This window comes from Cololabis saira, chromosome 18 (assembly GCF_033807715.1).
Source record: "Cololabis saira isolate AMF1-May2022 chromosome 18, fColSai1.1, whole genome shotgun sequence".
In the NCBI taxonomy this organism is placed as follows: Eukaryota; Metazoa; Chordata; class Actinopteri; order Beloniformes; family Belonidae; genus Cololabis; species Cololabis saira.
The window spans coordinates 10794676-10809008 of record NC_084604.1 but is presented as its reverse complement, the minus strand read 5'-3'; the positions used below and the strand labels follow the sequence as shown (position 1 = coordinate 10809008).

General features: G+C 40.7%; 1 protein-coding gene across 2 annotated transcripts in view; it reads right to left on the bottom strand.

The window, feature by feature from the left end:
• Nucleotides 1-724: 724 nt before the first annotated feature.
• jag2b (jagged canonical Notch ligand 2b) overlaps nt 725-14333 on the bottom strand; it is a 54349-nt gene continuing 40740 nt past the window's right edge. For both annotated transcript variants that reach the window (XM_061746448.1, XM_061746449.1), the window contains 14 exons: nt 9963-10125; nt 9703-9864; nt 9435-9548; nt 9193-9306; nt 8976-9089; nt 8413-8529; nt 7932-7959; nt 7249-7334; nt 6398-6511; nt 6153-6268; nt 3906-4157; nt 3685-3816; nt 3413-3563; nt 725-3291 (listed from right to left, as the gene is read on the bottom strand). In XM_061746448.1, the coding sequence (XP_061602432.1) occupies nt 2735-3291; nt 3413-3563; nt 3685-3816; nt 3906-4157; nt 6153-6268; nt 6398-6511; nt 7249-7334; nt 7932-7959; nt 8413-8529; nt 8976-9089; nt 9193-9306; nt 9435-9548; nt 9703-9864; nt 9963-10125 (2220 nt within the window). In that variant the 3' untranslated portion in view covers nt 725-2734. The remainder of the gene's footprint in view (nt 3292-3412; nt 3564-3684; nt 3817-3905; nt 4158-6152; nt 6269-6397; nt 6512-7248; nt 7335-7931; nt 7960-8412; nt 8530-8975; nt 9090-9192; nt 9307-9434; nt 9549-9702; nt 9865-9962; nt 10126-14333) is intronic.

Below are 14333 nucleotides of genomic sequence, written 5' to 3'. Positions count from 1 at the left end.
GAGGGATTTCTCATTTATTTTGGTCTTTCCTTGTGTGTTGTTCATATTAGGACGTGTAAAGAGGCAGAGCCCACGGAAACACTCCCACACTGTTGACTCATTGTAGTCTGGACTCATACATTTATAAACTGGGACAAAATGCATCCAAGTAACGCTTGCCTTGAGAGGCTCGGCATAAATTGAGCAGCAGCTTTGCTGATTCAGACCGATGCGAGTTTGTTGGGGATTGCTGAAGTGAAGAGGATGAAGTAAATCTAATCAAAGACCAAAATTATCCCAATCTCCCTAAAGGGTGAACTGTTGATACCAGAAGATGCTGGATCCATTCGACTTCCATCCTAAACGCCTCAGTGGTGATACAGTATATCAAGTCAGTTTATTTTTCTTGCAAGTCAATCTAGTCTCATTACGTAGTCACTCCCTCCAGTGTGTTTAAGGTCAAGACAGTAGATACATCCTCAGGGAAAACAAAGGACCCAACAACAAAACAATGAGAGCAACAATGTCCACTAGTTTCCACTGAAGCTCGCTGGAGACGACGGGGCGGTGTTGTGCACCGGAAACATTACAAAAGTGGTCGTGATGTGTCAAAACTGCTTTAATAAATAAGTGGGATGATTATTTAGAACAATGAAACATCCACTGAAAGAATGGAAACTTTGTTTTTACTTTGTACAAAATTAACTTATGTTCCTTGTACAATAAAATGTATACAATATGCATATTCAGCTTTAACACCAGCAGTGATGTGCCTTTTTTATTTTGCTGTGTCCCATTTGCAGAAATACAATAGCGTTTGAGACAATGACATAACATGGAAATTGGTTAAACGTTGTCATTTGAAACCGAGTTGGTAACTTAACACAATTTGCATGACAGAATAGAAAAAAAAAAAAAAAAAATCTGCATCTGCAAACATTGTTCCCTTCATTAAAGCCTTTGAACCAAAGATGAAACTATTGAAAGACACCCACATTTGACCTACTAATATCCACATTCATAACACTCAAAACCTCTATGATGGATTGTTCTTTTGTTAATTTTTTTCTCCAAAACCCTCCACTGGTATTGAATTTGAGGAATCTCCATGATAGCAAAGTGAGAGGAGGAGTGCGCTTTACTCCGGCGAATAAAATACGCCACAATACACCACACAATGTTTGAAAAAAAAAAGAAAAAATGAAAAGTAACTTTTCTTAATAGTGAAAACAAACCCAAAAAAAAAAAAAGTTGACCAGTGATAACACAAATAATGCATAATTCATTACATTAAGGCACCTGAAATAAAAGGATTTGTGACGGGTTTAGAAATGGTTGGAAAATGTTTTAAGGCTATGATTGTTTTATTTTTAATTTTATTTATTTATTTATTTTTAATTTTTTTTTTTTTTTTTTTTAACTGGAACATGTGATACCACAAATAAAAAGTAACTGAAGTGTAAAGTGTTAAAACAACAAACAAAAAGTGATGATTGTGACTTCATGCATTTACAGTTGGAAAAGCATCAAAGTTATAAATGGAAGGAGTGATGTCTTAGACTATACTGCCGTATGATATAATGTAAAGGCTGAAAAGCATTATTGATTTACTTTGCATACCTAAAAAAGACTAACACAGACAACTGGAGTAAGACTGCATTCCCAAGACAAACCATTACTAAACCCTTCAGAAATTCCTTCAAAAGGTGGTACCTCATTGTAAAGGTTAACAGTGGGACTCCGGATATTAAGGGTTATAAAACCTGCCTATTTCAACTGACATAAATAAAAGGAATGGCATTGTAAAAAAATAATAACAATAATAAAAATGTGTGACTTGTCTTTAAGTTACTCATTTCAAATATACACAGCGACTCCTTTAGTATTTACATGTATGTACACAGTAGTCATTTGTTTTGATCAAATACCTTGAATGGCATTGCTGTGAAACTGAACTTTAAATGTCCACATATCCCTTTGAGATCAGAGAACAAGGAGGTCAAACTGGGCAGCGCAACGTGGAGCCACAAAACAGCTCATAGAAAGGCACTTGCTACCAACTCAAATACTGCAAAAAATCCTCAAACAGAGCTTTTAGCCAACACAACTGAGAGACAGGAGAAAAATAAAGTAAAATAATGGAAGGCCACATAGTAGGCACTGGGGTTTGTCCCCTCTCCCCCTCCAGGCCAATTGTTTGGTAAGGCTGGCGCACGACGGCCTCAGGTGGATTGGTGGGCGAAGTTGGGAGGTGACAGAGCAAAGAGAGGGGTGGATGCAGCAGTCCGTGTCCCTTCCTTTACCATCCCTTTAATATGCATCTGCCCGCACAGACACTCACGCAGGAGCCCAATGAAAATTTTACAAAAACATCATCTGTAAACATAAAAAAAAAAAAATCTTTACAGTTTTTTTTTTCTTAATTTTTTTTTTACATTTCAATAACCAAAATAACAAAAGAGAGCTTCTTTTGGCTCTTGAAATAGTTTTACATTTCAGCTCCTTTTAGATGCAAATAAAAATAAGAGAACAGAAGCAAAATAAGATATTCACTGTAGCCTCCTGAATTAAAACAAAACAAAAAAAATTAAATCACTTCGGGCGACAGTGACAAAAACATGAAAACAAACCAAAGAATGGCTTATAAAAACACAAAGCCTTTTTTTTTTTTGACTTTCCAAAAGAAGTCCAAAACTTAGAATAGCCGCAGCCTTGCAGCCCCGTTTGCTTCTGCATTGTTCTTTGTTTAAATTTCTTATACACAATGGTTTCTGAGCTCTTTCTGGCCGATCAAGACAGCGCTGACATTTTTCCGGCGGTTATCTTTGGGGCTGTAGCCGTGGGTCCGGTGTGGGGCTTTGAAGGGGGAACTGGAGCTGTGGAGGGTGCAGATCACTCCCCCACTCGACTGCACTGCAGTCTTAGAGTACTTATAAACTAGCTGCTTTCCTGCCTCTGCTCCACCACACTCCTCCTCGAGCTCAAGCTCGCCCTCCGTCTCCTCCTCCTCCTCCTCCTCCTCCTCTTCCTCGTCATCCTCCTCCTCATCATCACACGTCCGACAGGAGGAGCCCATGAGCTTTTTGCGCTCCTGCTCGGCCTCCCTGTTGCTTTCTTTTACCTGTTGCTGCTGATGCTGCCGCCCCGCAACGAAATGCAGCGGCTCCCAGTGGTTGTTGACGTTGTCGTCAGCGGCCGACTGCGAGTTCCTTTCACGCTCTTTTCTTCGTTTGCGCGTCCACCAAACGCATACAATGATGCAGAAGAGGCAGAGCAAGCAGAAGACGACGCACAGGAGAGGCACCAGGTAGCCTGTTACGTACAAGGGAGGGGAGAAAAATATCAGTAATGTAGCGAAAAAAAAAAACAAAAAAAATCATTGATCAGAATGAAAAGCGGCCCAAAACAAAACCTTTGATTAATCATTACTCACCCACTGAAGGGGGCATGACCTGTGTTTCCACTTTGACCTCGATGACGGCCAGCATTATGGTGCTGTTGTGCCGCTTAGACAAAGTGCCCACAATGGCACTGGCAGTCTCCTGGATCAGACTGTGGTCTGGAAGATCCTCCGGCTGGTAAGACTGAGGACCAAACGGGAGAGCAGGGAAAAAAAATAAAAAATGAGGACAACAGCTGGGAACAAGAATCAAGAAAGGGTGAAAGGATTTTTTTTTCTTTTCACATTCAAACTCTATCACTTACTATAGCCACCTCTACAGCATCTGGATTTGAAAAGGAGAGATCGCAAAGCAGGAGGAGGGCGTGGTCTTTTGCCAAGCTTCTGGTGTCTGGAAGGTACCTCAGTTCGAAGCAAATATTCTCCACCGTTGTTCCCTGCATATGACAAACACCAGCAGAACATTAGACCCAAAGGAAATGGGAACAGTTGAGGACTACGGGCAGCAGGGAGAAGAGTCCCTCACCGGCGGTACTTTGTCTCTATTAAAAACAAGTGTTATGCGGCCGCAGCTGTTGTCCAAATGGCCGCTGTTTGGTTGGCACTTGGTGGTTGCTTGTGGAGGTGAAGGTCCAGCCCTGGAACAAACCCCCCACTGATTGCACGGGGGGGAGAAGCAGGTGTAGTAACTGTGCTCCATGCACTCTTGTCCAGCCGGGCAGGACTGCTGTCTCTGGTCCGATGGTTCCAGCCGGCAGGGACGGCGACCACACAGCACCTGGGGTCACAGGATCAACACTCACATGTGACCAAGGAAAACATTCAAGCTAACTATGTACTCCACTGTTACACTGCATGTCGACAATGGATTTCAGATTAAACTGATTTCATTCATGCAAACAAGTTTTTATTTGCTTGTTGTAAATAGTTGAAGGACAGTAGTGGATTACTTGTGTTCAGATGGTAGGGGTAACAATATATCGTGCCACGAAATTTCGTGATACAAAAACTTCACGATACGTGTCGTGGAGGTGACAAACTATCGCGATATTGGATTATCAACAGCCTATATTGTGTAGACTAGTAACGCGTAGTGTATTTGTGCCGACCGCGCCTCGACCCGCGGACCAAAATCTTCCTCCGCTCAGAAGAAACTGGAACCGTTTTGCCGTCCCGTTTTGAGCTCTGAACCTTTACTTATGTAAGGCTGGTGTAGAGTTAAGCCTTACGTTATTAAATTAAACCTTTTTCGGGTCGTGAATAGGATAAACACGGGGACAACTTCTGCTGAGTTCCGGTGTACTTTAATGTCCCTCAACAGTGTAGGATTTTAGAACATCAACACAGCACCTAGTGCCGTACTGTGGCGTATCACTCCGCCCAATCTAAAACAGACTAATCACCACAGATAAACTGACTAGTGTCATTATAGTCCCTGATTTACATCACAATATAAAGAATATATTTATAAAATAATGAACCCTGAATTACCAAAATAACCTTCTTAACAAAAATAAATCTCCTCTTACACTTACACGGTGAGCATGAATCAATCTTTTTTTATGATGTAAAATTGTATATATTCATTTACTTTTATTTATTTAATTTTAGTTGTTAAATTTCTGGAGAAGAAAAAAGTCAAGTCATACATGAGAGAAACTATTCAGTTCGTGACAAAATATTTGTACTTGTATGAAACTGAAGATGCATAATGCAAACCTGACATTTACTTTTACTTCAGTTTGTGGAAAATGGTTGGCCTGGCTTTCTCTTTAAAACTTAAACAGTTATAAAGCATTACAAACTGTAACAATAGGGCAAACGTACAGTATTGTTTTGTATTTTGTGTCTTTCAAATAAAAGACCATTTTTCCCAGTCATATGTTCCTCATGCAAGGTTGTTAAAAAAATACTGCTGTAATATCGTATCGTAGGGCTGTTCGATTTTGCCCAAAAATAAAATCTCGATTTTTTTCTCTCAAAATCCAATTTTCGATTACGATTATTTTCTGAATTGACAAAAGGCAAAGAAATTATTTCAAATATGCTGTTTTTTTATTGAACATTTGCCCCATTGGGCTTTAAGTGCAAACTTTGCTCTTATTAAACCAAAAATGAATGAATAAAGTGCAAAACTCTGTAAAATAAGTTGAAAAAAAGTTTTAAAAAATATAATAAAATATAAAGTTTCATCTCTGGAAAAAAAAAAAAAAAAAAAAAAAAAAAAAAAATCAGCAAATCAGCACTTGCAAACTTACAGTAAGTTATATTTCCAATTAAATAAAACAAGACATTTTCTAATTAAACTAAACTGGGTCTTTGCATGCTAAATAATAATGCAACCCATGAAGGAGGTAGAGGTGTGTAATGTCAGTCATTACATTTGCTATTCACATTTGCAAGTTTTTTTGCAAGGAACACGAGCCGGTCTACCACATCTGACTTGAGGGATGCCCGGTGGCATGTTACAACGCCCCCTCCTACACTAAAGAGCCTCTCTCATGGGGCACTTGTCGCAGGTATTGAGAGGTATTTCCATCAATCATTAATATGGTATCAATCATTAATATGTGTGCAGACAAGGTAAAAAAAAAAAAAAAAAAAAAAAGTGAAAAATCGATTTTACGAGTTTCACGTTTTAACATCGTTCTAATTACATAATCGCGATTACGATTTAAAATCGATTAATCGAACAGCCCTACGTTATCGTGACCTCAATATCGTGTATCGTGAGATTAGTGTATCGTTACACCCTATCGGATGGACACGTTACCTTTGTGCAGTGCACGTTGCCGTTGGTGCAGTGGCAGCTGTTGCACTCCTCGTCCCAATGGCTGCCGTGTGGAAACTGCAGTCCAGCATAATGGCACGTCTTTCCGATACCTATGACTACAATGAGACATGAAGAGCCATTAACCTTTGTAGCAGGATGTCTGAGAACAATGATGACTGGATCAATGTGGCTCTATGTAAAAAATGTAAAATGGACCACGTAAGTAAGTAAGAACACGTATTTACACTCTTGGCATCGGGATCCTGTTCTTCCAAGAGGACAGATGCATCGGAAACCATTTATCTCATCCACGCAGGTGGCTCCGTATGCACAAGGAGAAGACTGACACTCGTTTATATCTGTACAAAGATAAAACCACATGCGATTGAAACAAAGATGACTGGAAGTAAACTTCCACCTTACAAGCATTTATGGATAAGTAAAAATCAGAGGAGAAAAGCTTAAAGCGGATCATAATAACACTCTTGTGACAAAATACAGCCTAAAACAACATTCTGACCAAGTAAAACCTTTTTGATCATGATCTTACAGCTGGATGCTGCTAGGAAACTACCAACTGATCATGATGTAACATTTCACAATTTGGGCTTGGCCCAAAGATGTGATGCTGACAAATCCCAGTCTTGAAAAAAATTAAATAAATAAAATCAGTGGGGACCCTCTGCCATTGTCATCCAGATGATCACAAAGTCTGGAGGAGAATTCTCAAATTGGAGCCTGAATACAAAGGTGAATGCTATCTGGCCAAAACAAAGAGGCAGAGGAGGAGAATTTCAGGGTCACTGAGTAATTTGTCTTCAGTGTGTGAATATGTGACTGTGTGAGTATGGAGGAGGGACCACCTCTGACCCCTCAGGCACTAAAGGACAAATATAAGGGTAGAGGGGCTTGCATTTAGGTGTCGGTGTGTTCATCTCGTCTTTGTTCTCGGCTTTTTCTAAGCTTTTTCCTTGCTGCATCCATCCATCCTTTTAATTATGCCGTGTTACCATGACTGCATTAATGTCTGGATCATTTTGCACATTTCCTTTGCACCAAAAGAAAATCAAAAGTGTTAAATCCTTAAGTAACTCACTAATTCTGCAGTCTGGTCCAGCAAAACCTGGGGCACACTCGCAGCGAAACCAGTTGACCCCATCTACACAGATCCCACCATTGTAACTGTGAGAGGAAAGAAAGAAAAAGATTAAATGAGGCTGTACATCCTTTCCAGCTGCGGCAAAGTACATCGTGTGTGTGTGTGTGTGTGTGTTGGTGGGGGTCACAAAGCTCAATTCAACTCATCAATACAAGCCTCCACCTTTCAGATGCTAATAGGCGTGTCCAGTCCTTCCCCTCCCCTCGTCTCATCGTGCCTCCATCCAATACCTCCTCAAAACCAAGCTTCATCCCCCCAGGTCGCATGGGAAGAATGGACACGTACGCCCCCCGCTGCCACTCAACATTCCCCCCACCTGCATTCACCATGGGGTAGGTGGGACTCTTGTCCTCGCCACAAAACTCCCACCTCTCACTGTCCTATTCTATATCCCAGCTCCCCCCCTCCCCCCTACTGTGTGAGATGCCCCTCCGGGGCTCGATTTAAGAACAACTTCCACTGCTCTTTGGCGGTGGAAGCCCTTCACCCCTCCAGCCTAAAAAGGGCTGTGTGAAGTGTGGAGATGAGGGAGGGAGCGAGTGTGTGTGTGTGTGTGTGTGTGTGTGGGTGAGGGGTTTGGCTGTGCCACAAGAGTGTGCAAGGCAAGAAATGTCACATACCATGGATGAGGGTTGCAGTCGTCTGTGTCTGTTGAAAAGAAACAAAAACAGTTCATGTTCAGCTGCTCTGATGTCATTTGTGTAGTTTTTTTTTTTAAACATTCAAGTGACCTGACAGATGGATAATAACTAATCATCATAACAGCATGGGATGTAAAGCTGGGAAAACTTAAATTTATGCAGAGGTTGTTTTACAAGTGTAGAAATGACAGCTAATCCAACCAATTTGGACCTCATATTATTGATAAGGCATCTTTAACTGATTACTGCATTACGTGGTGGATAGCACCCATCTTTGCGGTCTGGTATAGACAGAATTTTATTTGTTGGTTTTCATGAGGCTTAAAACTCTTCAATGTGAAGCTCTTGATAGAATTTAGAAGAATCAATTATATAAACCAAAGGTAATAATAAAAAAAGGTAAATTGATGCGGTGTGATTTTAGTGTCAGGTGCATTGAAAGGAAAGCAGAAGGACTGACTCTGTCCACACGTGGGGCCCTCCCAGCCTTCTTTGCAGATGCAGGAGAAGGTGTCTCCTCCTCCCACACACGTCCCCCCGTTGGAACAAGGACTGGAGGCGCATGTGCTGTTCTTGGCTGTGGGATGCGAGAGGATGAGTCAAGATCACAGGAGGCGCAATAGCTGTTAGAAATGTAAGAATAACTCCAAAGATCTCCCAGGAAATCAAGTATGGACATGTTATGGCTTCAGCGGGAAAAGATGCATCAACATTTTTAACATCTTTTACTTATTGTCATTTACGATACACACTTTAGTAATCTAGAATAACTTTAACAACAATCAATATGAGGACTTATTAGACATGGTCTTATTTCAAACAAAGAACATTTCTCTGTTCTGCTAGTATTCTGCTATACAGTGCAACACTTTCCCAAATGAGCCTGATCTCAGAGCCTGAAACACTTACATCTCTCTGTGGTTTTGATTCTATTAATCATAATTCATCTAGTGGGAGAATTTTCATATATAACAAATAAAAACTAGGTCTATTAAAAGTGTTGTGTGCCATATGAAGGCTCACCTGTGTTGCACGTGTTTCCTCCCCAGCCAGTTGGGCAGGAACAGCGAAAGGCATCGCCGTGGTCGTAGCAGGTGCCTCCATTACTGCAGGTGGTTGCATCACACTGGCTCTCCTCTGCTCAGAAAAATAAATACCATTACCATCTGTCCTCACATATAAAGCTGTAGAACTAACTGTGGACATGTCTACGTGCATAAATGCAGTCAGTGCAACTCACGGGAATGGCAGGTCTTGCCCTTCCAGTCATCAGAACATTCGCAGTAAAAGTCATTCACCAGGTCAACGCAGCGTCCTCCATTTTTACACGGGTTGTGTCGGCATTCGTTTACATCTGCGGAAGCAGAGAAGATCTATCAGGCTCTCATTCACTCCGTACAAAGAGATTCAGCCGTCTGTAAGCAGGAGGTCCACTGCAGACAAAAGCCACAAATCCAATCATGTTAGAGGAGAAGAACTCACTGAGGTTGCAGAGTTGACCCTCCCAGCCGTCCGGACAGAAGCACTGGAACGAGTTCACCCCATCGATGCACGTCCCTCCATTTCTACAGGGACTGCTGATGCAGTCATTGACATCTGATATGACAGGAAAAAGGTAGAAATTAGACCATAAATGAAATGCATTTTAAGAAAATATTTGCCTGTGCTTGGTTTTGGTAGAAAACTTGTGTAACTTCAATTTTATTCAAGTTATGTTAATAGGCCAACGGGACCCCAAACCTCTACATACTTTCATGACAGTAAATGCCACTGAAACCGGGATCACACATGCAGGTGAAGTTGCCCTCTGGCTGGCTGATGCAGCGCCCTCGTGGTCCACACACATTGGAAGAGACGTGCTGCACTCCATCTGAGTCATTGGTTGCTATAGCAACAGTGCAAATGTCAATCACTGCAACAGAAAAAAGAAAAAAAACGTTTTAAAATGCAGTTCAATGGCATACTAGTTTATCCAGTTCTTTTTCCTAAAGCACAAATTCCTTCAGTCACCTTGACATGAGGTGGTGTGGCACTTCTCTTTGAGCCGTTCACAAGTCTTTCCCTCATATCCTTCATGACAAGCGCAGTAGAAGTCCTGGTCCATGCTGTGGCACGTGGCCCCGTTCTTGCAGGGGTCTGGGTCACAGGCGTCTGAGGGCAACCAGCTGGAGATCTACGTTGACAAAAGGACAGGAAAGAGAAAACCTTAACAAATGCGTCACAATACACAGATAAAAATTAAAGAGTTAATTCATCAAGTTACTATATTGTATAGCAATGACACACCTTGCATGCTCTTTGTATAAGTGGGTTCCTGAATAATGTTATCACAGAGATACACTACAGAAGTCTAGATTTTCAGCGAACTAAAACTGGAGTGTTTTTGTGCGTATCGGTTCAGGGGATCCCCTCAGCAATGTGTGGATTTCTGAATGTCTTCCATACCAAAATAATAAGCATGCTGAAACTGGGTGCAAATGTTGGCATTTACTCATCCAGTTTCAGTTAGGAGGCATCGACATCAGGCCCTGAAGAGTTTTACTGATAATGAGAATTAAAAAAATAATAATAATAAGGGCCTAGTAATGTAAATAGATTAAGTAAATCAAAGACTCTGCTTTTGAGGAAATCTATTAATTTGACAAAACATCACATTACTAAGAAAAAGAATATGGAGTGGCTGGTTATCTTTAAGTGCTTACTGGCAGCTACAACTTTTTCCTGCGAAAGCTAAAGTGGATCCTGTAAGGAGTGTCAGTGCTTTTGCCCACAGGCATCTGGAAAGGGTCCGTGTGGAGTAATGAGCTTTCTCCAGTTCAACACACATCATCATTGCACAAAGTAACACACCGACAACCACTGAGACAATGAAGCAAGACAAATAAAAGCATCAGTAAAGAAAAGACAGCTTAAGTCTGTGTAGATAAACAGCTTAGTGGGCTCGAGCCACTGTTGGCGTCGAAGAACAAAACAAAGGTAAGCAGATGAGCAAAGTAAGCCTCAGAAACTTTCACTAAGCTCATCAAGGGAATCCACGCTTTTGGTGTAGATTCCCTTAAGCGGGGCATCTCTGCCATGCTTAATCTTGCAAATTTATTCTGAAAGAAAATCCTTGTTGAGAACAGAGAGTGAGAAACTGAGAACACAAGTGAAAGACGAGGGCAAATGCTGACTGTGGTCCAATGTCATACAGAGCGACAGACTATGTTGACATTTTTTGCCATTTCTGAAGCCTGCAATACTGATGGAGAGAAAATCTCTCAGTTCAAATAAACAGGAGTTTTCTGTGCAAAAACTCTGGGTTGCACCCTATTGCCATTTAAGGGGCTAAACTAGGACGGTATCACAGGGCAGGAGGTGGGTGAGTTTCTGCTAACAGCTAAGTCCACCAAGTGTTGAGGCCAAATACCACTTTTTCTTCAATTTTTTTAATAGCATGGTGTTGGCAAAAGATCAAAAAAGATAATACCACAGTATTTTCAGACAGAATGGCAATACATAGTGTGCATACAAATTATATTTTCTATTAGGGCTGAAACGATTCCTCGAATAATTCGAGTAATTCGATTACAAAAAATGATCGAGGAATTTTCTCTGCCTCGAGGAATCGTTTAATTTTTTTTTTTTTTTCTTCAATTTCACCAGCTCAAAGCCTCATATTACGCCCGGACTACATTTAATGCGACACAACGCGCTGACGCTGCGCCATACATCCATGCGCTGCGCATGTTAAAGGGGGAAGAAAGAGGCGGCGGATATGTTTGGTTTTTGTAACATGTCAGTCTCAGCCAGTCTGCAATGGCCCAGACGGGAGACACGTGAAGCTCAGTGCTTAACTTTTATTTTTAATCCACGCTTTATTCTTCGGTCCGTTCTCCTATATGTTCCCCCTCTAAAGCCAAAATTATTGTTCCGCGTTAAATCGATGCAGAGTCTACGCCGCTCTCCGGCGAGCGACGGTCCAGCTGGCAGTGCTGCGCTGACATGCAGGCTCTGTTGCCACGACTACGGCGTAGGGTACGCAGCGACGCGCACCATTCTGCGTTGTTGTAACGCGGAACCATAAATCAGCCTTTACCCGGTATATAAACCTCTGTTCCCGCTACAGTTTTAACTAAAAGAAAAGGCAGAAAATTTCAGAAAAATAAAAACGTAATAAATCTAACTGGGTAGTTTTCAATTTTAGCTCTGTAGTCATTCATGGATAAAACAAGTAGCGCTGGTGCCTAATGAGCTCCAATAGAGCAGGGCTCATAATTTTATTATGAACACTGCCAAAACTCTAACTTAAAACTTACCTAGATCTTAAAATTTGCTTGACACAAATGAAAGTTCAATTGAAACACGTGGGAAAAACCCCTAACCTTTTAAGTTATGTCTGATATCAGGTGTAATGGCATTTTTAGGTTAGAAATAACTTAAGAACATTTCTTGGTAAGATCCTTAGTTTTTTGAGTGAAGGCAGTGAATTTGGTCGACTGGTGTAAATTCAGGGTTTTTAAATGCACAGCCATGAACCTACTGGATTATATCATTTAGTCTTAGTAATGTCAATTAACATCTAACATCTTATGTATATTTATAATTGCTCTTTAACTAAACAAAAATATGTTTTATCCGATTACGCGATGGAATTTTCCGTAGAATACTCGATTACTAAAATATTCGATAGCTGCAGCGATATTTTCTATGAATATTAATTATCATGAGTGACAGAACCACAAATTGACAATCCTCCGACAGTCAACTATTATCAGCTGTTGCCATATCTCCTTCCACTTCTGCATTCTGGTATTGTATTTTAACGCTACTGAATTGCTGTTAAAGCTGCGTCATTTAAAATTTCCAGATTCCACCATTTAAAGCAAGCACTGTAACCAGCAGTTTGTGATTTTGCAAATAAGTTGCATTATTAAATTCTTGATGACAACACCTCTATTTTGGTTACACATTAGAGAGCAGCACATGAACAGCTCAGTCTGGCTGCAGCTGCAGGTGAAGGAAAATAATCAAGTGTGTTTACATTCATTTCTGCGACACCTTCACCAGAATTTGTCCATGCTTTTTCCCAGAATGTCCCATTTGATAATAGATGTTTTTTTAATAAAAAAAAAAAAAAAGAAAAATGTTGACTTATTACTAAACGTTGACCATTATGAGTCTGCAGCTAACTTGGTGACTGACAAATGCAGAGTTAAAGGGCATGAGGCTGGGCTGGAGTGAATAGAAAAATACACACTGGCATGGATTTATGGTGGAAACATATCCTAAAATCATCTTGGTATTAAAGGTGTATTCTGATTTCATTGTATTTGAGAAAAACAGTTTTAACTTGAAAAGTCATCATACTGACCAGTCTTAAAACACCAAATATATTAATGTACTTTTTGCACTTTTTACAGCACAAGATACATTATTCACCATTTGCTTGTGACAAATGCATTGAAATTTTCCTTTTATAGGAAGACTGACAAAATAGCACAAACAATACAATTTAAGAGATAACTGCAATACTAGTGCTTATTTGCAATAATTTGATTTCATTTAATCATTCATAACTGATTATGTAAGAACCTGTTTTCCATTTTGTGTGCAGTTATTGTTAAAACTTACAAACTATGGGTTGGCTGTGTAGCAGAGGTTACACGCTCAATCTGGTCCATTTTAACTTCAGCAAACAGGAACAAGAGGGCTCAGGATAAAAGGCACCACATTCATTCTGTATATTTATACCCTGAAAACAGCAACTGTCTTTTCATGAGGTCCATTAAAGTATCATTCTGGAGCTTATCTGGGTTATAAAGAAGTGCTTCTAAGCTTTGGTTGTAAATCCCCAGCAACAGAAAGGACTCAGCCTTTGGTACAACTGTGAGCTACAGAGACACACACACCCCCCACCCCCCCATCTGAGTGAGGGATGGAGAGTGCAATGACATATTTAAATGTAACCCCTAAGAATGAGAATGTGTCCTCTATTTTGAGTTTTTCCACTGGGGCTGCCCTTTTCCAGACATGACTCACAAAAGGAATTGAGCAAAAACTGCGGTACACAAACAAACTCTTTAAATTACCTGAGACACCAGAGATACCAGTCAGAGAAATCTGATGCCGAGGATGTCATAGTTTAGGCGCGACACAACAGGAATGTACACCTTTCCTTAGCAGGCATCAGAGCGCTGTAGTATGCGGGCAGAAATCCAGCATCCCCTCATTCAGAGAGCCTCACATTTATAGTAGAGATGCTAAATCGGGCCTGGCTCCAGACCAGCAATGTCCTCCATTCAGGACCCCAGAGATGCAGTGAAGTGTCAGTTTCATCTCTGATAACCTACATTCAAATGTACAGTTCGTATACGAGGAACTACAGCAAGGACACTGATA